At 45.0% G+C, this 25380-nt stretch overlaps 1 protein-coding gene across 2 annotated transcripts in view; it reads right to left on the reverse strand.

Moving 5' to 3' along the window:
- Positions 1-25380, reverse strand: part of fat4 (FAT atypical cadherin 4) — a gene marked incomplete at its 5' end in the record, with an annotated part of 85222 nt that overhangs the window by 33011 nt on the left and 26831 nt on the right. For both annotated transcript variants that reach the window (XM_080840384.1, XM_080840385.1), the window contains 4 exons: positions 87-1009; positions 2722-3072; positions 3258-3519; positions 7467-7598. In XM_080840384.1, coding sequence (XP_080696510.1) covers positions 87-1009; positions 2722-3072; positions 3258-3519; positions 7467-7598 — 1668 coding nt within the window. The remainder of the gene's footprint in view (positions 1-86; positions 1010-2721; positions 3073-3257; positions 3520-7466; positions 7599-25380) is intronic.

The following is a 25380-nucleotide window of genomic DNA, read 5'->3' on the forward strand; positions in this document are numbered from 1 at the left end:
TAAAATGAAGTACAGCGGAGGTCCAATTAAAAGTAATGTTTGAATAACCGAGTCTGCATAAATGGTCCTGGGAGTGAGAAACTAACCTGTAGGATGTTCTTTGGCAGTTTCTCCAGGTTCTCCTGTACATTAACGGTGTATGGTGACAGCTCGAACTTTGGCAGACAGTCATTGACATCCATCAGGACGATGTTGACGGTGGTGCGGTCCACCCTCGGGCTGCTTCCGCGGTCCGCCGCCTGCACAACCAGTGAGTAGGACGACCTGACCTCCCTGTCCAGCTGCTTGGCCACCGAGATGATCCCTGTGACCGAGTCGATCCGGAAGTCCATGTTGGTGTTGCCGCCGATGATGGAGAAGCGGATCTGGCCGTTGGTGCCCTCATCAGCGTCGCTAGCGAACACCTGGAGCACGTCGGTGCCAGTCAGCGTGTTCTCCTCAATCTCGATGTCGTAGATGTTCTGCGAGAAGCTGGGCGTATTATCGTTGACGTCCAGCACGATCATGGTGACGTCCATGGTGGACGACAGTGGAAGCTCACCCTTGTCCGTGGCCACCACGGTCAGGGTGTAATTGGCCAGTTCCTCACGGTCAAGCTCCCCTACCAGCTTCACATCGCCGTTGATGGTCCCAATGCTGAACTTATTCCCGAAAGGCCCGCGCAAGGAGTACTCCACGTAGCTGTTGGGTCCGCTGTCTGCATCTGTGGCATGGGCAGTGAACACCACAGTGTCCGTGGGGGTATTTTCCTGGATGTAGGTCATCTTCTGTGACGTGAAGCTGGGGGGGCAATCGTTTACGTCCAGCAGGATGATGGACACCTGGGCGGTGCTCGTGAAGCGAGGCATAGGGGGAGCAGCCAGGTCGTTGACGGTGATCACCAGGTTGTAGAAAGACTGGGCCTCCCTGTCCAGGGCTTTCTTCGTCTGCAGGACTCCATTTTTGGTGATTTGGAATTGAGCCTGGGGATCACCTGATGCAATGGTGTAGAACATCTGGGCATTGGGGCCTGGGAAAAACCACAGAAAGAAAACATGCCATTAATGAGAAAATGGACCACAGGCAACTTGAGAGGCATTTAAATTGACATTATGATTTCTAAATAAATGTGCAATTACATTATATTGCACTGAAAATAATGAAACGCATTACACCAGTGATCAATCTCATTAAGGTGAGATTTTAGAATGTGTCAGCCAAACCTGAAACTGACCTAATAATGAATATTTGACAGTAAATAAACACAGTTCTAATGAGATGTTTAATGTGTGAGTCTCCAAAAGAAGGCTTTCTGAATATATATATATATATATATTCCTATAGATTTATACCACAATGAGGGTGAGTTTATTTTTCATTGTTTTCTACAGCTCTTGAGTTACAGACATTTTTCTACATGATCCAAAGCAAGGGGCTACTGTCCTGTGCTGTCCAGAGGAACAATGCTACTGTGAGCAGTCTGTAGTTTATAAAAACCACTGGAAAAAATTATGATGAGCTCTGTAGATTAAATCTGAATGTACAGTATAGACGTAAACTTGGAACGATAATACCAGGGAGATCACTCATTCTGTGTAGTTATTATCTTGTATCACACCGTTTCCCACGCAAGCTTTATCAAGCAAGAATAAATACAAGTACACAGTGATATATTTATTTCTGCTTCACTTGACTGTCAAGACATTGTACTCCACTGGACCTCTGGATATTTGTGTTTGCACTGTTGCTATTGCTCGGCAAGTTCTTATCAGTAGGCATTTCCACTCATTGTTTTGAAAAAAACAGCTAGTGCTGACGCAGGCCTCTACTACTACTACTACTACTGAGCGAAGCATTTCTTTGTCATGCTAAATGATCACCCAAACAACAGAGCTACTTGCCATTTCTCAACTGATAAGACCACTGCGGACGCCATTAGCAGATATAAATCATTCATTGGAAGAGACACGGCGCACTAAAAACCTCCCCGAAACTATCAGATTTTGAAATTCAGCCTAATCTTGTCTCCCCGGAGTCGGCACAAATGGGTTTAAATTGAGCGTCTGTAATCCGAGTTAGTGGGGTATTCATGTGGACACCGGCTCGCCACCTTCCCACAGTGCTCCGTCTTTTATGTCCTGTACACAGGCAATCTCCTTATCCGAGGCCACATCACAGGGGGCAGGCGGCTATCTCCCGTCAGAGCCAGGGTCAAGGTTCAGGAAGCCCCAACAATGATGTTTTTTTTGTAGGTGGTATCATCAAGAAGCAGCAGCCTAGCCCAGCCCACTCCAGACAGACAGACTAGCACGGGGTCGACCCGTTGCAGACGGAGCAAGAAATCTGACAGGAGCGAGGGGGCGGAGAGGGCGGGTGGACTCGTCCCGCCAGGAATGTAGGTCACGGTAACCACATTAGGGCCCCAATTTAGCTGTGACTGTACCACGAGAGAGGATGGCGCTACCAGGACGACACGCTGACAACTGAGCACTCTCTTCCTTCTACCGGGCAGTGTCTGCTGTGAGACGTCACTAGTCAATGTACAATACGTATGAAGGCCTTGCACTATAGACCTTTAACATAATGGGCATTTATCCATCCAAATCGAGACAGCGATAATGTAAAACTGTGAAATAGAATTATACTTGCTGTTCAACTACACAGCATTTAACTACCTCCTTCCCTAATATCAGTAGGAACCAACTCTTTTGTGTAATAACAGGCTTTTGGCTTGTGACCTACCATCATCAGCATCACTGGCCCCTACTGTGAGAACATTAGATCCTGGAGCAAGGCTCTCTGTCACTGAGGTGCTGTAGACAGTCGTGTTAAAGATGGGGGGATTGTCATTGACATCCAGGACATTGAAGTAGACCCGGACAGTGCTGGTCTGGCCACCGCCGTCCACTGCTTTTGCTGTGAGGATGTAGTACTGCTGGGATTCGTAGTCCAAAGGCCGTGTGACGTTGAACACGCCCGTCACTGGGTTGAGCAGAAAGGTGTCATCCTCATCGTCTTCCTCCAGCAAGTAGGTGATTTCCCCATTCACCCCAGAGTCAGAATCGCTAGCCAATATGGCCGCCACAATAGATCCTGGGGGAAGCCAAGCAAACAATGTAATTACAGGATATGTTCATATACAATCCACATGAAATGAAAAAGACACAAAAGATGGAAGAATACAAGTTTGACCTCAATAACCAACCAATTCAATGAGATGTTACTATTACAAGAGTGAGCAGAGCTATATGCCTATGGAGGAAAGAACAGCAGGCTACCTGGTGCTGTGTCCTCAGGGATGTCAAAGGAGTATGTGGCTCTGGAGAACTTGGGTGTGTGGTCGTTGACGTCACTCACGGTGATGTTCAACCTCATGTCAGAGGACTGTTTCCCATCGTCTGCTCGTACCAGAAGTGAGTACTTTGAGCGTCGCTCTCGGTCAAGCCTCTTGGTGGCAATCAGATCGCCGGACTCCGGATCAATACGGAAGCTGTCGTCCGCTCCACTGATGATGGTGTAAGTGACCAGGGCATTGGGTCCCTGCAGGAGGGGGGGGGGGGGGGGAGATAAAATAATATATAATTAAATATAATATATATACAACTCAGAAAGTGCTGTACGAAGAATATGAGATATGAGTTATTTTCTATTTAGGATATTAAACAATTAATAAATCAGCTTTTTTTTCTGAAAGATTGTTATTGCTCAAAGCACTTTACATTTTATCTCTTGCATTGGGCAATCGATGACAGACACAATAATGCAGAGTGCTATTTCCTGCCAGACTGAAACCAAATCACTTGTAACATTCTGCTCTAACCCCCGGTGACAATAAAAACGAGGAGTTGAAATCGTTACGTGCATTAATAGGGTCCTTTGGTTTTTCACATCTGATGCTTACTGAGAAAATTAAAAATGAATAGCTAAATTAATTTATTTTGACGTCCATAAGATTAGTCAAGTCATCTGTAACATTTAGGAAGGTCCCTGCTGAAAGTGTATTCCATCTTAATTAGAAAGAGGTGTTAATGGCAGAGACTTCCACAAACTCTTAGAATGCTTCCTATGTCTCTTATTCATTATTGTGTAAGACAGCTTAAACCGCTTGCTTGAAGCACTTAACCCAAAGCAAGTCAGACTCTGCAAGATCATTTACATCATTTATGGGCAAAAGGCAGAGAGGTTCATATGCAAATATGTCTTCTGGAGACCACATTTCAGGATTAAATGTCCACATGTGAAAGACAAAAAAGGGGGAAAGAAAAGAAAAACAACAGGATCTGAATGGCTGAATTCTCTCAGGAGCTGCTCCCTGTCTTTGAACTTTGGGGCTATAGTGTTTCTCTATAAATTCAACTAATAGATCCCCTGGTACCTGGGGTAAGGACAACCGTTACACATGTGATACCAGGGCCAGTGAGAGGGGAGAATGTAATATGACAGCTGAATAATCCCAGTGACAGATCCCGACGTTCCTATTTGTGCGGGGAACAATACCAGCCCAGACAACTGTCTCCAAGTGTTCTACGTTTAGAAACAGATGCTGCCCTACTTCAAAGGATGCCTCTCACCAAGCTGTCAAGATTATTTTTACTCATAATAAAAGACAAAATTGTTTTTTGTCCTTTCCCGACAAAGCTTAGTCCAGTCTAAACCATTAGTGGGATTTTGGCACTTCCCATGTCTGGGTAAACCAGGGGGAAAGACATTTTAAAAATCAATCGTCAATCCTCGCCATAATTAGTTAGCATTGGGAGGATCTTTATCTAGGATTGAGACAACCTGGATATGCAGACAAAACACATGTCTGGTCTAAAACGGACTTTCCTGAGGGCCATTCAACAGTGTTATTCCACAGAGCTGCTGTCATCGATCAAGGCCTTGAGTCTGGGATTCCCATCAGCCACCTGGGCTGCAACCAGACTCCGACACCCTCCGTCAGCCAATTAAAATCTCTGATAGGGTTCAAAAGGGAGAGGAGGGGGTGGCGCAGAGGGGTTGAAAAGCCGAGCTTACCGTCTCTTACAATGACCGCCTCTGTGACCCCCCCCCCACCCTCCCGACTGCCCACCCCCCCCCCCACCCACTAAAGACTTTCAGGCTTTTACAACCTTCCCAGGGCGCAGTAGGGAGAACAAACCGAAGCAATTAAAGAGCAAAGCGGCAGCTCGGAGTCAGGCAGAAGGAAACTCATTTAGCGGCCCAGAGGTTTGGGGGGATCAGCTCAGGGACACGCAGGAGGCCGGGGAGGGCGGGCGGACGGACCCCGGCAGGAAATTGACCTTCCTGTAATTTGAGCAACTGCTCGAACTAACGCAGAGACACACACATCGGACCCCAAATTACAGACGAGTGCTTTATTAATGTCAATTGGTGCTGTCAACTTAAACAAATCGGTCTGGCGGAGAAAGGGAGTTAAGATAATCTTTTGGGGGTGGTATGATTGAAAGCTCTTGATAACATCATGTTGAAAGGTCTTGTCATAACACAATTCAGAGGCCAGGAGAGAGGGAATGTAGTTTGTCTACTTATCCCTATCAGTGTGTGTGTGTTCAGATTTTACACTCTGGAAATAAAGCCGCATTATTTCTCCCTTTAAGTAGCCCTTTTGTCTTCATAAGCCTAGAATAAAACTAAGCATGCATCCATTTTAAAACCATGTTCTCTGATGTGACACCAGTCTCATTAAAAGTGACACCATCACAAGTGATTAATGGCTTGTGGTCGCTTTTCTCTTCCTATTGAAACGATGACACATAAAAAAGAAAAGGAAGAAGAAGAAGAAGAGAAAGAAAAAGAAACTCTCTCTGGGATAAGTCTTTCTCTTCAATCGATTTAAGAAACTAAAGCAGAGCCTGCCCTCTAATCCAACATCAGCCATTTCTCTGGTTGCGCTGGAAATGGGTGTGACAAAAAACGGATGCAAAGAAACAGCACTCATTCAATCACACATGAGTCGCACATGTGGGGCTATTAAACCAGAGAGATCATTATGATGTCTGAATCCAGAGAGTCAGCTGGACAGCAGCTTGAGAACTTGGCTTGGCTTCCCCATATCACACATGTGGCCCTGCTCCCCGCGCCTCAATGCTTTCCGTACGCTCCGTGTCTCTGCAACTTGGGTTTCCAGCCCTAGGATGTGGGCACAAAGTTGGCCGGCATGACTGGGCGACTGAAATAAATCCACATGCAGGCTCCTATTTGGTGACCTTTTTGGTTTTGAGCAACTTTTCCGTTAACTGTAAGTTTAAATGCCCCGTCATAATGGGGCTGAATATGACACATGAAGTATTTGGTTCTTCTGGTGACAGGAAGGATGCGTCTGAAAAGCGCTGTCAAACACGCTGTCCATTACCCACTAACCACTATTCTTCCCCCCTTGCTTTATGATAGTGGGGAAATAATGGGGAATAATTCCATGGATTGGCCTGGTCTGCGATCTATATAAAAAAAAACTGATGATTCCAGAAATGCTTTTCACCATCTGACTTTTTTCTCACATTAAAATCTTCAGTGAGTGGTGAGGCAACAGCCTCTGCCATAAAAGTGGTGGCCTCATAAGCACAAGTATATGTCCACGTTCTCACACGCTGGGCTCCGGCTGCAATGAGCCCAATTCTTTCCACTGGGCCCGTCCTCACGCTGGCAGTTCATGAGTCTGCCGGCCTGGGACCTGCTGGGTCCGCCTGTTTTTTGCTCGGCGCTGAATTTTTATGTTCACATCCTGCAATGGCTGCGAGAGATGGAGACATTTTAATCGGGCCTGAAGCCGGTGTAATGCAAAATACAGGGCCCTCCGAGGGGACTATCTGCGCAACGTCGAGTAATCAGTCGGCACCGGCCCTGTGAGAGAAGAGAGAAAAAAGCTGATTCCTTTTCAGGGCCTTCAGAAACCTCAGGTACCTCAACAAGGCGAGGGCTGAGGGACTGGTGTTCTTGAGGGACTGGTGTTCTTGTGGTGGGACAGTGGTGAGAGAATTATTAACTTCATGACTTGGACGGCGAAGAGAGGAAACCAGCCTCCTCTTCCTTGATTGCTGAATGGTACTCTGTGTTCCTCCCTCCATAGACTCTTGCCTGTTCACATGGTTCTTCTTTTCATACTGGAACAAGGCATTTTAACATCAACATCACTTCTTGGAAAACTGGAGTGTGATGCCTTATATTGCCTTATATTTTGATAATATTCTCCTGGACACAGACCCAGATTCGTGCTTGCACGAGACACAAAGCTCTCGAAACCACAACGTTTCCTGATTATGCCATTAAACACTAAAGTTCATCAATATTCATCATAGCTATTTTTTTTCCATACAAAGTGAAGTTTTGGGGTCCTGGACTAGAGCAAAGGACTGCTGTCTGACTTGATCTATGCCGTTACCATGGAGACAATTTATCACAGCTAACATCCTTCACATTGACATCCAGGCTGCCAGAAATATATATGCAGACAGTATATGAAAAAATGAATTCCTGAGAGAACGTACCTCGTCAGCATCCGTTGCTGTTAGCTGCATTATCTTGAATCCATCACCAATGTTCTCCTCGATGGTCACATCAAGAATATCGGTCGGAAAAACAGGTGGGTTGTCATTGACATCCTGCAGGGTTATTTCCACCTGGAGGAAAGAAAAACAGTACCATTTCCATGAAAACAGAGCCGAACAATGCCTGTAATAGTGTTTAAGTTAACTGTATCTCGTGCCGTCGAATGGTAAGTAGAAGCATTCGTCTGCACACTTCATAAATTTAATCTTCTAGGAGAGAAGCTAATGATACTTTGCATTCTCACCTACAGTTCTGTGTAGGGCTTTTGGGGGCTTTCTGTAGGACTTAGAGCAATCATATCTCTTTGGGCCTCATTTATAAAACGTACTTACGCACAGAACTGATCTTAGACTGTGCGTGCGATCAAATCCACGTCTAAGTACAGATTTATAAAAGCCGTCTTAGACGTAGAAAAGGACGTATCTCTACGTCTGGTTTCAGTTCGTGTAAGTACATTTCCTTGCGGCAATACTGGAGTACTGCAGGAATTCAGGACTCTCCGAGCGCCGACCCCCAACACGAAGTTTCATCATCCTCATCGTCAGCACCACCGTCACCATTTGGGCTAATGGTGAAAGGCCAAATTAAGGTTTCGCTCAATAAAATCAAATAAACTATTAGAATAATTTACACATGAATGATATTCACATCTTATAAGTATTCCGTTTAAATTTCACAAGTGTAAAACATTTCGCTCAAACTTATAGCCTATAAAAAGAATAATAGTGGCTTATTTTTCAGTATGAGATATGGCTGAATTGGCGTTGTTAGAGGATATTGCCAACTGCGCAATAAGGAGAGAGGTTTTTTTTTTACATCGCGCAGACTTTTTGACACAGGATGATGTATGTCTGATAAGCAGGTACCGCTTGCCGAGAGCGTTGTGCCCAAATGGCCTCTCGTCTAGAGAGGCGCACCAGAGTGAACCAGGCCATACACGTTCAGGTATTGTCCGTTCTTGGATTCCTGGCTACAGGAACGTTCCGATGAGAAATTGGAGACCAGTCGAGCAATCCCCGTCATCTTTAAGCAGAATTTTGCCCTATGTTCTTTGCAGTACACTATCCCATATGCCCGCAATTTATTAGATTTCCATATAGTGCCCAGCAAAATGTGAAATAGGATTCCCTGCATAAAACAACATCAGCAGAATGTCGATGTCAGCCTCACTTTAATTCTTCTGTTTACATGTTTCTTTCTTGCTTGCCACTGTCACAGAGAGTTTTTGCATTGAGGATGCGCTCTGTTTGTGCATTGATAATATTCTGATTAGATTAAATAGGGGCGTTTTGACCATTTGTGATTTATAACCAAAGGATTGGCGTACACGTGTTTTTTGTGTGTACGTCTGTTTTCTGTGGATCTCACTTACGCTCATTTCAGGAAATGTCTTAGACAAAATGTAGGATGGTTTCTACGCAACGTTTTATAAATGAGGCCCTTTGTTAAATTGTTTTGCAAGTGTTCATTTATGATTCTATCCACTAGCGTTTTCTGGACTGCAATAGGCCTACTCCACCCTACACAAACTTTTGATGAGGAGCCAAACATCAGTGAGCGTACATGCAATGTCCAAGAGAGACATGATGGTGTCAGATTTTTTGCGAACAGTCCAGAAATATCACATTTGCAGTTGTATCCTGGCAAGTTAAACATGATCCTGTAATGTCCCCTAAGGTAAACATGTGTTTCAATGCCAATAAACAGCCTGAGATTTGAATCAAAACAGACATTTGCTTTGCCTTCTCTGTTTATTGCTTCTCTAAATATGGAGAAAGCATGTTTAAAAATTGCAGCGTTGCAATATCCATTAATGCTGACAGTTATTTAAGTAATCATACAAACAGATGCACACAGGCACACAAACACACGCACACAGACACACGCACACACACACACACACACACACACACACACACACACACACACACACACACACACACACACACATACATACACACAAACACACACACACACACATACATACACACAAACACACACGCACACACACACATACACACACACACACACACACACACACACACACACACACACACACATACACACACACACACACACACACACACACACACACACACACATACAAACACACAAACACACACACACAAACACACACACGCATATGCACACACACACACACGCACACACACACATGCACACACAAACAGGCAACAAAAGATAGACAGCCTCTCAGACTCTCTCAGACTTTGACACAGGACAGACAGCTGTCCCAGTTCCTACAATGGCAGTATTTCCACCAACAAAAGTTCCTCAAGAAGTATTGGCTCTGCAAACAATTGGCTCTAAGGATACGGGACCACCAAGGGGAGCGAAGGAGGAGAGCTGGGGGTGGATGGGGTGACAGGGGTTGGGGCTTGGGGCTTGGGGGGGTTTGCGCTCTATTCATTTCTCCATTGACAGGAAAAAAAGTTCACGTGCACGGCAAATCCACTTACTGCTACTCTCAGTAGCCACTATACAGCAACCCACGGCTATTCAGCACTTCAGTTTATTAAAGAAGATCCTGCACCAGAGGAGGAAGTCAAACAATACTGGGCATAGTGTATTACTAAAGCTGTCAAAAGCACTGATTCTTGACTGCATTTCAATTAGATTGCTTTGCTTTACTAGGGGACCTTTTTTTTAGTATGGTGTATCCACATTTGTGTTTTGACTGTGTGTTTGTATTTGAAATATATGAAGGTGCTTTACACAGTCATAGCCTCTTTGTGTCTGTCAGTTCTGTTCTTAGTTGATTTAGGGGTTAAAGAGTTTGTTCAAGTCGGCCATGTTCATTTTGTCACCTGATCTGGTCTAAAGTATGTCTCCAGTACTGGACATCTGTTGGTAACCCAGTCAGGCTATACCTACCCAGGTGGTCACTCGCCTCCTCTGGTGTATCCATCTATCATTAAAATGAGTCTACTCTCTGATCACTTATTAATTATATTCCAATCCCCAGTCTGCCTGCCTTGAATATAGATATGGGAATAAGCCGAGCTGATGAGGGCCTTCAGACCCCATTGGTGGAGGCGTGGAAAGGATCAAGTTTTGGGGGAGCCCACCTGCGAAACCAGGCGCCATGCATAATGTAAAAAACTAAAGTCGAGGCGGGCTGCACTGCGCTAGGGGTCGTGCCCAGCGGTGGGATCGAGCTAAGTCAACAAAGGATGAATATTTATCTTCCACATCGTGTCCCCCTTGATGTGTAAATAATGCAGGCCTTGTTTCGGCCAAGGACGCTAATTAGGGAAGAAGCGGCGTTATGAGAAATAATTACGACGAGTGCTTTTAGTTTATATTAGCAAAGTTCCCCGGAGACACCGCATTTCAAAGAGCTGTGTGAAAAATTCATCAGAAGGAAAAGGAAGCGAGGTCAGGCGGGAGAGGCAAACAGAGAGAAAGTGAGACAGAGAGGAGGGAGGAGTGAATGAGAAAGGGAAAGAGAGAGAGAGAGAGGGGGGGGAGAGACACAGGGTTTGTTCCCCACCAGATCTGTCACCAAGGCTCCAGACTCTTTGGTCAGCACAGGTGAGAGCCATTAGTTCTACCAGAAAAAGATTGGGTTTCACAGACCACTGTTTCAGGTTGCAGTGGCGGACGGGCTACTGAGGTCCATTATTTATCAGCATGAATCAATGATTCAGACACACACACACACACACACACACACACACACACACACACACACACACACACACACACACACACACACACACACACACACACATCCCTGTTTATGATACCTCCTCTCGTGTTTATGCACGTGAGTATCTGTGGAGAGTGAGATTAGCATAATTATGTAAGAGTCTAATCGTGTGCTTTTTTCATACATGCAGTAAAGAAATCATTTAAAGCCTATAATCTTCATTCATGTAAGACCCCATTGGTCGTATTTCTTCACAAGTGTTGCTAATTCAGCTTGTTCTCACTGGCCTACACCAAATGTCTCCAGTCTCTGAGGTGGGGAATCTAGTAAATAGAAAAGCCAACATAAAGACACCCAATACTACATCAGGACATGCTATCCATGAGCTCCGTGACAGTGTTCCTTCATAAAGTTGATCACATTTGTGTAAAAAGTTGATCACATTGTGCTACTACAGCTTGTCACACATAAGGCTGTACTCATGCACCAAACGTCTGGTTCCTCTGAGGACAAAACCCTACGCAAAGATACCCAATCCTACATCGGGACATCGTATCCTGTCCTGACATCTTCCTTTGCGCCTGCCTCCACCTCCTCACTGTCCATGACATCTTCCTCTGTGCCTGCCTCCTGTCTCCTCAACACAAAGACATTCCTCTAAATCACACTTGATTTTGAAACGCTGAGGAACAGTATGGATGACTGTGGGCACTTTCCCCTAGTGCCTCATAGTTCGATGTGGCCAAGAATACTGCACAAAAGGAATCGAGAAGTTCATTATTTTTAAAAACCCAAAACCCCCAAAGGCCCAACACATATTCACAGACTCTCTGAGTCAGTAAGTTTGCCTTCCAAGAAAGGTGTAATTAATTAAAGTTCGCTCTGCAATGGTCCTCTTTCAACATGAGTAATACTTTTACTTCAATTACTTCTGTACAGCCGCTTGTTCCATAATCAAAAACATCGCAAGCAAAACAAGGGTGAGACCAAGTGGGTCTTCCTAGTTCCCACTCAATGCAAAACTCAATCTGTTTGAGCTGATGAATGGGAAAGAACTACTTGTGCACAAAAAAGCCATCTTTCAAATGTCCAATCTCCATGGTGAAAATTGAGTAGTGACATAAAATGACCCGGTCCAGGATTAGGGAGTGATGGGCGGCAGCTGTCAGTGGTAACATTTGAAACAGGAACATGGGTCTTGTTGGGTATTTTGCACAAAGCACTTCATCATAAGATGAGGCCAAACTCCAGACCACTAAAAAGAAATGACTCAGGCCTTGGCCATAAACAAAGAATTCCTGTGATGCCAGAAAACAAACTTGATACTAAAACCTGTTAAACCATGTGCTGATTCTATTAAAACTGATTAAAAAAAAAGAAAAAAGTTGGCATGAACTGGTGGAGATGGAGAGCAATATTTGTTTGCAGTGAAATGACGTTAATTTGAGGAAAGGTTTGGCCCAAGTGGAAATGCCGGCTATGTGCAATTTGAACTGGCGCCTGAAGAGAAAGCTGTGTGGGAAAGATCCCTGGAACTCAGCACTGAGCTTAAAAGGTATGTATGATAAGGGAATTTAAATTTCCTCCACTATCCAAAGAGAACGGATATCTTCTTGATGTTCTTCTCATACAGTTTGACTTATACAGTAATTATTCACCTTCTTTGTCTTATTCTCCTTGCTACTCCAGTAGCTGCGTAAAGATATCCTAAAGTTCAAGTCATCCAAGTCATTAAGACTCCAGCCACAAACATTTGGACAAGCAACTAAGAGTATGATGCTGACATATTAGCACAAACGACCTTCAGACAAAAAGGACAAAGTTCACTGTGGTTCTCTCGGTACTTTCAAAGTGGCGCCCCATCGTCTTGAAGCAATTTGTAAGCCTCTCTTCAACAGAATATACTTCAAAAAACCTTCAAAAAACTGACTAACTATCTCTGTTGTTTGCACTTTTTAATCTGAAAAACGTATCACAGTAATGGTGGACTTGAATGCCTTGAATGCTCTATTTATGAGAATCCTAGGGGCTGTATAAGCGTTATATAATGGTACATACAGCATAACTCAACCCACCCACCCCCCCAATTCCACTCCTGAGTCTGCAGACAAAGACCATCTTTATTTCACTTTATCCTTCTCACTTTATCACTCGTTCTCCCCATCCTTCCGTCCCCCTTATTACTCATTTCATTGTTTAGTATAGCGTCAAGGATTTTTGGGTCGTAGATTTATGGTGATGTTAGCTTAAGAACCCATAGGTGAGGTAGGTCAAGCACACATTTCTAAGTACCATTTTGTCTCCATTTTTTCTTTCCTTTCAAACCGAACAGAAACCTGAACAAATATCGCAGGCCGTGGTCCAGGTATAAATCCAATCCTTAGGTTCTTCACACGTATGCAATCACGGCTGGCTATATTTGTCAAACAAAAGCCTTGTCCACGATCAATCTTCCGACCACAGTCTGCGTCCTGCGCCCCCGAGGAGGTGAACTCGACCACTCCCGGGACGAGAGGGTGCCATGGAACGCAGACAAAAGATGGCAAAGAATTAAGGGGAAAAAACAAAACACAACTTGAGGGCCTGTGAACGATCACAGAGCACCTTGTTATGTAACCTACAAGGCCTGGTGAAGACAATGCTGGACAAGTGGTTTCAATAAAAAAGGAATTGCCACTTTCACGAAAGGGCACTTCTGCGACTGTTAAAAGACAGTTTGTCTCCTGTCTCAGGAGTGTTTAAAAGCAAGTGCCTAAACCCCTGGAAAATGAATGTCTTGCTATCTGTTCAGAGGGTGGGCTCATGCATCCTCAAAGATGGCGCTCACCTCAGCTTGTTACAGTACATAAGAGGTTTCACGATTCATGAAATGTTCACTGCCCTTAAGGATATCCATATCTATTGAGTTAGCATTTTCTGGCTCATGCAGGTTTACCTTACAAATGATATTTCATTCGGTGCGGGTTCATAGTCGTGATGCCTTCAAGGACAGATTGAAGGAGTCGTCTGTGCCCACAAGGTTACAAGTGCTGACCTAAAGTAAAGGTTCTTTGGTGCTGTTGTTCAGTTAAAAATTACCATATCTTAACAACTCCAGGTATTTAAATAGCAGGCTATTAAAATGTTATGCACATCAAACACCTCTTTTCTCCCCAAAGAGATGAAAGCAAAAGCGAAAACCAAATGCGTGTACAGTACACTTGAAGACAAGGCGAAATGTGAGAAACGACGCTTTGAAGTTTAAAAACATATTTTTTTATGCTTTATCAGTTATCCTTGGCGCTTCTGAAACGTCTCCGTGATGAAATGGAATGGGGACAGATTAGGAGGGGGATTGCAGAGTGGGGGCCACCAGACCTGCGTGAGTCTCTGCACCTTATCGCTTCCTCTTCGGCCACAATTACTAAAGATTGCTGCACTCGCGTGATGCTGAGCATGGCGGAAACAAATAAAGAGAAATAATGTGCATGCTAATTGCTCATATAAAAGGAACCTCAACAACAACCAAACCACATCCTTGCACGGGTCTGACTCAAAGTCCCCAGGGTTGAGAAAAGTGGGGAGGGGGGAATACAAGCCATTCTCTGTGCTATGCCTAGCGAGTTCTCCAGTGCCAAATTATTTGATTAATGTGATTCAGAATCATCGTAAAGATTTAGGAGTGGAAGATAATACGGAGTACCCCTGCATTTAGGTTCGAATTCAACCTCTGGGGATTTCAACTCGAGGGGGAAGAAACAAGCCATGTCTCTTTCAGGCCAGCGTCTACATCCAAGACTTCTGGAAGGGGAGGCCTGTCTTTAAAGAGTATTCCGGCATCCATTTAATAGTTGCTGTCGAGCGGTGATTGATGTGTAAGATTTCCAGCAGCAGAGTTTTGAAAACTGGTGATGGCCTCGTCTGAAGCAGAACTTTACTAGGAACAAAGGAAACAGACTTCTCCTCATTTTCTTTCCTTTTTTTCTTTGCACAGTGGCGGATAACTTCTTATTAGCAATTTAAATCCCACAGGGTAATGATTGGAGGCTAAGCCACGTCTTCTGACCTGTCTCATATACTTGGCACCGCGGAGGTATGAACACAGCCACAGTAGGGCGGTGTGCAAGACCCAAAAACTGCTGTGGTGGCATAGGCCGGGGGCAAAAAACTTCTGGGGGTGCCGGCTGGGTTGCAGTTTAACCGCATGCCTTCTCTCTGTGCTATCTGACTCACTGGGTATGAGAGTGGACCTCATCTCAGATTTAGAGGGCAAAGGGTGGGTGGAATGGGGGGGGGGGTGGATGAAAGGGGAGGGGGTTGATGGATGCAACTAAGGTCTGAGGCGTCTGAGTGAGCAGGGCTATAAGCACCCCCTGCAGCCTCTGTTTATGTGGGAACCCTAGAAAAACATCATGTAACAATGGGAGGGAGGAGTATTGTAGAGATGGAAAAAGAAAGACAGAAAGTGACTCAGACAGACAGAAAGAAAGAAAGAGAAAAGAGAGCGAGACCTTTGGAAAGAGATATTAACAGGGATATACAGAGTGAAATAGAGGAAGAGCGATAGTATGAGAGTGAGTGAGTGCAAACACAGGGGTAGGAGGGAATGGGGAGGGGGAGGGGGAGAGGGGAAAGGATAAAGAGGGAAAAAGAAGAGCCCAGCAGTCGGTACCTAATCAGGAAGGTTTGTGCACAGCGGCCTCCCAAGCTCCCTGACTGTTTAACAGGCTTGGATGGAGGACGGGTGGAGAAGACTCCCTCCGTCCCGCACCGTCTGGCGCTCACTTCGGCGGGAACATAAACATGCAAATCACAAACCACTATCCCACCTTTGTGTGTTTAATAGTCACTCGTCGCCCCGAGAACTCACACTTCTCTTTTTTATTTCGTCAGGGCCAGACCAACTACCTCGGGACAACACGGTGACGTCGGTCGAGGCAAGTTGGTGCAATTTTGGAAAGTGCTGCCATAATGGTGCTGAATTGCTGCCACATTGAAGTGATAATTTTTTGCCAGGGACAGTGAATGATAAGGTCAATAGGGCAATCATGCAATTTGACCTGGTTTTTTTTTTATTATACCATGGGAAAAGGGGGTATGTGAGTTTTTTGTGAAATGTTAGGGGCCACAATGAAAGTACCGGGGAACAGGGATTTCATGAGTTCAGCTTCAATCATGAAATTCCACTTGGTTACTCTTGATCCAAAGCATAACCTCCTTTTTTGATAGTCGTGAAGCTATTACTCATTTTGCGTACCATACATCTGTGTCGGTCATTTAAGACCTGACAGGAAACGTTTGGCAAGACAGTCAGCTCCAAAGACATTTCGAGAGGAGGGGAGGGGGGAGAAAGGGGGAAAGGAGAAATGTTGATGCATTTAACATGAGGCAGCGTTGAAGAGAGAAGGGGGGGAAGAAAAAGAGAAAAAAAAAGATTTCTGCCAAATAACAATAAGAGACGGTTTCCTCCTACTGCGCCCATTGAGGGAAACAGACTACAGACGAAGGCTGGCTCAGAGGAGTCTGCCTTTCACTGCTCTCACACAAGAAGGTTTTGTTGGCCTCCTCACATGTTTAATGTCAGATTTTTATCCCGAGGATAGGCACGGTGGGAAGACCATCCATCTTAATTTAGAGAATTTGCATGCTCCTCCAGAGTGTCTGCTTTTTTCGGTTATATACTCGGGTAAATTAGATGTCACACCGGGGCGCACGCTTCACTCTAGACGGAATACTCACACATAGTCTAACCAACATACACAGACACACTTCAACGTCTTCTTGGTTAAGTTGGCCATAATTTAAAGCTTAATTTAAAGTCAGCCTTAAAAAAAAAAAAAAAATCACTTCAGCGAATGAATCTTTTTCTTGTTTAAAGTAGTAGAGTGCAGAAACTGATGAGTTTGACATCTCTGACACATACCATGATTGATGGGGAAATGAATTAGTTTTGTGTTTTTTCCCACAGTTGTAATTATATCATTTGTAAGGCTCTTCATTTTGCCAGAGCGGTGAAGTTTTGCACATCTTTTGGCTTTTGCTGACCATTGCAGCTGGGAGGCCATATACCTCAGACCCTCTCTGTAGGACAAAAAAAAGGAAACGTTTAGAAAAGGCCGTATGGTAATTTGGTTTCACAGCCACGCCGTTTTGTTCCAGTGCACGCTCCAGTGAAGCTGAATGGCTTAAAGACAATCCGTCTCAATTCGCACACAGGAAACTTATTGACGATTAATGACTAACTCATAAAACCTGGGAACTCGGTTTCCTAAAAAAAAACACAAAATGTGCTGTAGAAAAAGATGGTTTTACCTCATTTGTCATACTTGTCTGTGTGCCGTCAAACGCTAAGAGGCAATGAATTTGGGTAGCTCCTGGGGTCACGAGGGAGGTCGCCTCAAAAGGTCGAAAGGTGACAATTTGTCCCACTGAGAGGTGCTGGACCCGGAGGTTGACGAAACTCAACTCAACAACTAGGGTTGTATTCTCTTTTCAACACAACCGTGTCATTTGTTTCCTGACCGCTTAATCAGTGCTGACGGCCATTTTGTGTCTTTTCCTTGGTGTCTCTCTCTATTCCTCCTCCCACTATAGAGTTGTTGTGAGGGATTGAGAGAGAAGGTGTCATCAGCACAAGGGACTGAATTAATAAAATAGCAATCGTGTTACAGACACATCTTGCAGGTTTTTTACCATCTGGTCAAAACAGCAGACTGCAGATGCTCAAGGCGTTATGTGTATAGGGGTAGTCTGCAGAATTCCTCCTTAAAAGACAACAAATGACCAAACCAACATTGTTTCCCCACTGAGACGAATGAGGAATATGCATGGCAAAAACATATCAAAAGCAGACTTTCCTCATCACAGTGAATGAAACCACGAAAGAAAAGGGCATATTTAGTCTAAGGAACAAAAATTGAAAAGTCATTATCAATAGATTTCAAGACGCAGACAAAAATCCAGCTTTAAACATTGCACTGTGTACGCCTACCAACACAAACACAACAGGGTCGCCCCAGGCTCATGTATTCATTAATTCAACATTTATACAACAGTCCAAATTTGCCTGCCCGATTATTATTTCCTTTTTATACACAATGTTTAGTCTGACTGTTTGGAGTCGGATAAATAAGACGCTTGTGCTGAGAGGAAACAAAACCGCCATGATATGAATGATAGTCGATAGGGGAGTGCAGGTCCTATCTCCAGTTTCACAGTTGAATCTTTTGAGAAGACTGACCCCTCCATAGAAAATTAAAAAAGGAACAGAGGTAAAGCAGCCAACGGTGAAGTTGTATGGTGAGTGGAAAAACAGTGCAGGGTCATTATCTGCGGTGTGCTGTCACTCTGCAATAGGTGGATTGGAGAAGTTGCGTGCAGGGTCAGGAGAGGACTTACAGTGTCACACACGATCTGTTCAGAGACAGGAGCTCTCAGCACCTCATGCCCCCACCACACACACACACACACACACACACACACACACACACACACACACACACACACACACACACACACACACACACACACAAACACACACACCAGCACCACCCGCTACCATGCAAAGCTGAAACCCAGCCGGACTCTCTATCACCTCCCCTGTCTCCTCAACCCCACCCCACCCCGCACCCACCCCACTCATCTCTTTGCAACTCTTCACTTCTCTTCCCCTCTCCTCTCCTCTGTCAGCCTCACTGTCGTGCCTTATGTTTCAGTCTCTCCTCCCACACTCCCGGTAAAGAAAACAAGCTGGAGGTAGACCATGTCACAGTGTGGTTGTTATGCTTAGGTCTGGTAAAATGGACACGAGAGTCTGGATGCTGTTACATGATGTGTGAGGTTACAGGATTTCTTTACATCGAAACGCCATTGTAACCAGAGTTGCTTCACAGACAAACTGAGAGATCAGCACAGCAATAGTCAAGTGCTGTAGACAAGAGAGAGTGATAGAGTGCGAGAGATGGAGGGACAGAGGGAGAAAGATAGAGAAAGATAAGGCCAGACAGTTGCAAGACACAGGCACTGTACAGGTTAATTCAGACTGCTCTACCTTGATGCAAACTCATTAAAGGGCTTGTTGTTAAATAACGTGAGGTTAATCCTTTGAAGGAAATCACTAATCCAGATTAAGGTCACCATGGCCGAGTGTGCACTTGTCAAAAGCCCTGTTCTCTTGAAAGGCTGTGTAGGTTGAGTTTCAAGGTACTAGTCATTGTGCTGGGGTGGAAAAGGGGCTCACGTGAAAACACACAAATATTTGCAGGGAGGCTGGATTTGTGCTTGCGTTAGGACGAGACAGCAGATTTGTAGTAATACTTCCCGTCTGTGGTTGAAGGTCTTATTTGTTTATTTGTTGGTGAAACAAAGAAGTACCCCCCCCCCCCCCCCAAAAAAAAAAGAAAACTAGTATTCATTCATCGATGAATGAAAAGCAATAGAGGTGAAAAGGTGAAGGGAAAGACTTAAGACAGTGTTTCTAAAAGGCGCTAGGCCGAAAGAGCATATGAGGTGAGGAACCTATTTTACACTGAGATCTGGACCAGCCCAGCTGTGATGCACACATGCACACACACACACATACACATACACACACACACACACGCACACCAACACATGCACCCACACACACACACACACACACACACACACACACACACACACACACACACACACACACACGCATCCCAACTGACTTCAGCTTTTTCTCAAGCACTCGGTGCTGACTGACAGAACGCTCTAATTGGGCTCTTTTGCCCTGGCAGTAATCGCAGCTCCGTACGCAAACTTGTTGAAAATTACCAGCTTATGTCATTCCTTTTCATTGATGCATTACTGGAGCTGGACATCTGGATAGGCTTAGGCCATGTCTTCTGGACCAAAGCAGTCGCATTAACACTCAAAAAAAGAAGGGGGGTAAAAAGAAAGAAATGAAATCTGATGGGGATAGTGGACATCCAGGGGAAGGCTAGCAGGGGTGACGTGCGTTCAGCATATAGTCTCTCTCTGGCCACTGAAGACAACATCACAACAGATTTCACGCTTCTCTCAAAGTGGCACATTAGGATTTCTCACATCCCACGGTTGACTACTGTGTGGTAATTTACGGACTGCGGGGTCAAACTGCGTGGCCGCAGGTGGACGAATCTAATGCCTTCCATATTCTCTCTCTCTCTCTCTCTCTCTCTCTCTCTCTCTCTCTTGGCTCCACCAAGCATTTTCGAGCCATGATGCTCCACATTTGTCCTCCGCCTTGACTCCACATAGGGAGGGCTGGGAAAAGGGAAGCCAAATTTTCTGAAAGCAGCTGTGTTTGTAGAAGGAAATCGCGCTTTAAACACAGAATAACGTATGGATCCAGTTCGTTAGCCCTGGGTCCATCCCCGCGGTGTCTCATCGATGCTAGGGTTCACGGATTCATCACTGCCACTCGCACAGAGACGCTGAAACAGAGGCTCTGGCAATTAATATATTAACAGCTGCTAAAGCCATTAAGACTCAAGATGGGGTTTCCTCCCTCCCCTTGCTCTGTTTAGAGTTCCACATCTCTGCAAAAGTATAACACGGCTCTAATGAATTGTGTCTGGGTATTATCCACAAAGACTCCACTACAGTCAAGTTTTTCACAGAGGCTGTGAGGCCTGAAAGGAAAACATGGTGAAAGGAGGGTGCAATAAAAATGGTTGGTGAGGGTTGTTTCGGAGAGATACAGGACCCCAAAGTCCAGGCAGTTTTGATTATTTTCTCCCCTCAACCATGCAAAGAGTCCTCAATATGGAGTGTTAAGATAAACCAGTACTGAACCTCTCTGTAACCCCCCTTCATCCCCCACTATACCCCCCCCCCTGCCCCTCTTACTGGTTCTCACACTTCAGGAAACCTGCATTGTCTCAGTCTTTTTGTCAGAGTGCAACTCCCCTTTTGTTTACAGCAGTCATTCATCTTGCATAAGTCAAACTGAAAGGGAACTATAAACACACATTCAGAACCATTTAGTTCCAATGTATATCAGGAGGTAGGGCTATTTTTAAGAGGTAACTTAAGAGTCAGTCTGCCGACGAGGATGAGATAACCAGAAAACGTCTCGAGAGTTTGCACTTTCGGGGCCGCCGTGTTTGTGAGCGTGAGTTCAACAAAGGCCATAAAACATTTCAGCTCCAACGAGGAGTACACTTTCTTAACTACAGCCTCCCCTTAACTGTTATTTTTGGCAAATGCTGTTGGACTGGCAATCGAAAAGAGTGATTCTATTTTCTTTTTCTTCCCTTTTTCTGTCCTTTTTTTTTTTTTTTGCTTTCCCCCCCAAATCCTGAAATGTTATACATCAAATGTTGATAGTCTGGTCAAGTGCAGGCTTAAATCTCAAAGGCTATAATCATGCGTCCAGGCTTCTGCCCTCTCTCTCTGCACCAACTTGCATTTATTTCTAGCCCGATTGCAATGTTTAGTACGCTATCCAATCATACTGTATAGTTCATATATAACACTAGACTCAGTTGAAGCTACGTTGGACCAATTTAGACAGTCATCTATTCTGATTATTCTGCAGTCCTGCTTCTTCTAGAACAAACTCACGTCTAGATGAAGCGCTATAGTGAGAAAGCTCAGTGCCCAACGCTAGTTAATCAAGAAGAGTGGGTCTACTTGACTGAGAGTGGGGATCCCAAATTACAGGGTATGGCAGCCGTCATTTTGTGCGCATTCCACGAGGGCAACATTTGTATTTATGTTACGCAGTGCACAGCACACAACCCCTGACATTAAAACAAATGGGATAATTAAACCACTATTGATGCTAATTAAAGCTTTGCGGTGTGTCGGGATTGGAAATATACACAGCACTTATTTACGCTATTTTTTGTCCTGACCAACTCTACTGCTTTTAAATTGTAAGGTAGTGCCAACCAGGCTCCTTTGTTGACAGGGAGAGGGGCATAAGAGGTATTTTTTTCAACTGCAAACACATGCAGACATTTTAATTGTTTAGCTCAACTGAGGCAGCTGAAGAAATGGAGTGGGAAACACACAGGGCAGAAACGGTAAAACAGCAAAACAGTCTGGGCAAGAACCCAACATGGCTTAACCGCAGTTTCACAAGCCCGCACAATGCACAGATATCACGCTTTTGTTTAGCTGAAGTTAGGGATTACCAACAAAGGAGAAACAGAAGAGGGAAAAAAACTGCTTTTAGTCCTTGGAAATCTGACAGGCTAGGCTGTCTTCCTGTTATTTGTTTTGTAGTAAATGCTCTCACTCTCTGGGGAGCTGCATAGCTTTGCCGTGACTCAAGCTGGTCACCCTCTCTCCTCCTAATGTTGCTTGCTCCCCCCCCCGCCCCCCTAAGAGTGTGTGCCTACGCGTGCGTGAGAGTGTGTGTGTGTGTGTGTGTGTGATAGTACAAGCTGGGAGTTAATGTAAAAGGTATACTTGTCTGCTCTCCTTCATCAAATATTAATGGCCCGGGACATTCTGTAGCCTATTATAGGGTTCCACTGTTCTGTTTCTCCTCAGTAGTGGAGGTGCCAGTGGAAAAGAAGGAAAGAGAGAGAGAGGGCGGGAGAGAGAGAAAGTGAAAAGAGAGGAAAAGAAGGTGAGACAGCAATGGAGAGTGAGTGAGAGAGAGAGAGAGAGAGAGAGAGAGAGAGGGTGCAGACACGGCGGTCTGAGTTTTATTGTCTAACTAGGTTATTGTAAATAACCAATGCAGGGATGCGAGTGGCCTTTCATTCCCCAGACAGAGTGATTAATCCACGCTGCGCTTAGGGAGACAAGGAGGGAGGGGTCTCTCTCCCTTCCTCTCTCTCTCTCTCTCTCTCTTTTTCTCCTTGTTCTCTTTCCTCCCTTCATTCTATCTCTCTCCCAAAGTCTCTAATTGGCTAATTTCATAACCTTTTCTAAAAGGACTGAAAGAAGCTCTGTGGAGGTCCAGAATGGAAGAGGCATGGGGAGGAGGAAGTTGAGCATCGCCACCAGCCGTCAGGGGTCTTTTTACTTAGTTTTTTAAGTTCCTGAGACCTCAACACAGAGGCATAGTGCCTCCACGCAGCATGGGGGGAAGCGTTTGAGGAAAGAGATAAACACTGAAGACTTTCAGCTTCTGAGCGGAGATGGTCACTTTGAGGGCACGGGTCCAGGGAGATGTTCTGAGGTGAATGAGTACGTCTGGTTGTCTGCTCAATGGAGCCCTGCTCTGTGTGTCCTATTATCCAATACAAGGTCGGAAATGTAGTTAAACTTATTGAAAATAACAGCAATTTTACCAAATGATCAAGAAGTGGGGTGAACGCCAGCCTCTTTTCGCGCACTCTGAAAATGATTGCCTAATAACGGCACTTAACAGCGCCGCCTCAAAGATTGGTGCGGCCAGACAGCTCCGTGTCTACATCAGTTACTCAACGCTCTGTCCATACGAGACGGCTGCGGCAGCCACACTCGAGAGAAATGTTTTTTTTTTTTTTTTTAAACCAACAAGAAAAATGAGTTGTAATGGATTCGTTATCGTGCCCTGCGATCAGCATTTGCGTGTGTGAAAGTGGCATGGCCGTCTACCTCCAGACGTGCTCGCCCGCGACAGCGCCTTAACTCCTCGCTGTGCCATAAACACGGTGGGTTGATGGTGCCCGACTGTGGGGGTTCAGTCTCTGAGATTCCCATCAACCCGGATTGTTTTCTTTTTTTCCTCCCTCTTTCTCTCTCTCTCACTCTCGTTCTATTCTAAAACTACAAACACCATGTGCCCTGGCTAGTGTTCTCCATCATGTGACTCTTCATTTATTTATTTACTCCCACTGCACGACTTTTCTCCTTGTTTTTTTTTTTTTTTTGTAACAGGCTCCGATCTTAGCCTTTGTACCTTGGAGTAGGGTGGGGTGTGCTGAGGTGGGGTGGGGGGGGTGGCAGACTTGCGGAGTGGAAACGGCAGATAAACGCACAGTATAAACACGCTCCCATTAGGCTCTGGCGGCCCACCAGCCTCACCTCAAAGGGATCTGCGTTATCTGCAAAGCGCCTGCCTCGGCCACGGAGTGATTCACTGCAGGACTTCTGTAAAAAAGGGGGCCTTAGTTCTGGCCCGAGCCATCAGCAGCCTTAGTCTGGGATAGTCTGGAGCCCATCCATCTTAATAAAAATGACACTTTATTGAAATCTAAGTCTACAAAATGCAAGCCAGTCTCAGGTCACCATCCACCTCCACAAACCTCCCCACCCAACTCCCCCAGCTCTCCTCTTCCCACGTCTGCATTTAAATCTGTTTATGAGTTGTTTTCTTTTGCTTTAATGGCCGGCGTATTTGGCCCATCAGCATATTTAAATCCGGCACTGGCGAAGTCAAGCAGACTTCTCAGTCGAGCGTTGGAGGCCCTTCTGGAGAGCAGCCCCTGGCCCGTCTGTGGCTGCGTGTATATCACACCAACTATACACGCCTGTCACTGAACTTAGCACCTGATATTTACAAAATAGGGTGCTATGCCCCCAGAAGGCGATAATGGTGGCAACGCTGGTTTAAATCAGCCAGAGACTTTATTTTCCCTGGGCACTGAGTGTCTGCGCTGCCAGTGAAATACGTCGTCATCATCACACTACTTTTACGGTTCTATAAAAGTGTAACTCGCGTGTGAGAGTCCATGTAAATCAGGTGTCGAGAAACCCAGCACACACGTGTAACATAAGACGACTGTACCTCAGATGAGTGCGGAGAGGACTTTCATAAATTAAATAATAGGGAGAGTAGTGGGGAGTGGTAGAGACAGACTGACGCAATTATGAAGCAATACACACTGGACCTCTCTCGTTTAGTTCCCTGCCTTTTGTGGTTAAATGCAATCCAAAACCCATACCCATGTCAGTGTTAGTATGGGTATGTGTGTTTGGGTGTATGCAAGCAAGTGTGTGTTGTGGTGTGTGTTGTGCAGATGGAAGCAGATGTAGTTATATGTTCTGTGTAAATGCATGTATTGTGTTTTGAAGGCTTTAGATCATGGTCTACTGAGCATGTGCAAGTTCATCGGCTACAGTTTAAATAAAGTTCAAGAAAAAGTTTGGTTCATCATGAAAAGTTCTCTGAAGTTTACAGTTTTGGCACGAAAACGTTCTGAACTTTTGCAATGGGCTATGGAAGAGAAGTGGGGTGAATACTGTTCAGAGAACACACACATACACACACACACACACAAACACACACACACACACACTATCTACAGCTTCTC

This window comes from Sprattus sprattus, assembly GCF_963457725.1.
Source record: "Sprattus sprattus genome assembly, chromosome: 6".
NCBI classification, from domain to species: domain Eukaryota; kingdom Metazoa; phylum Chordata; class Actinopteri; order Clupeiformes; family Clupeidae; genus Sprattus; species Sprattus sprattus.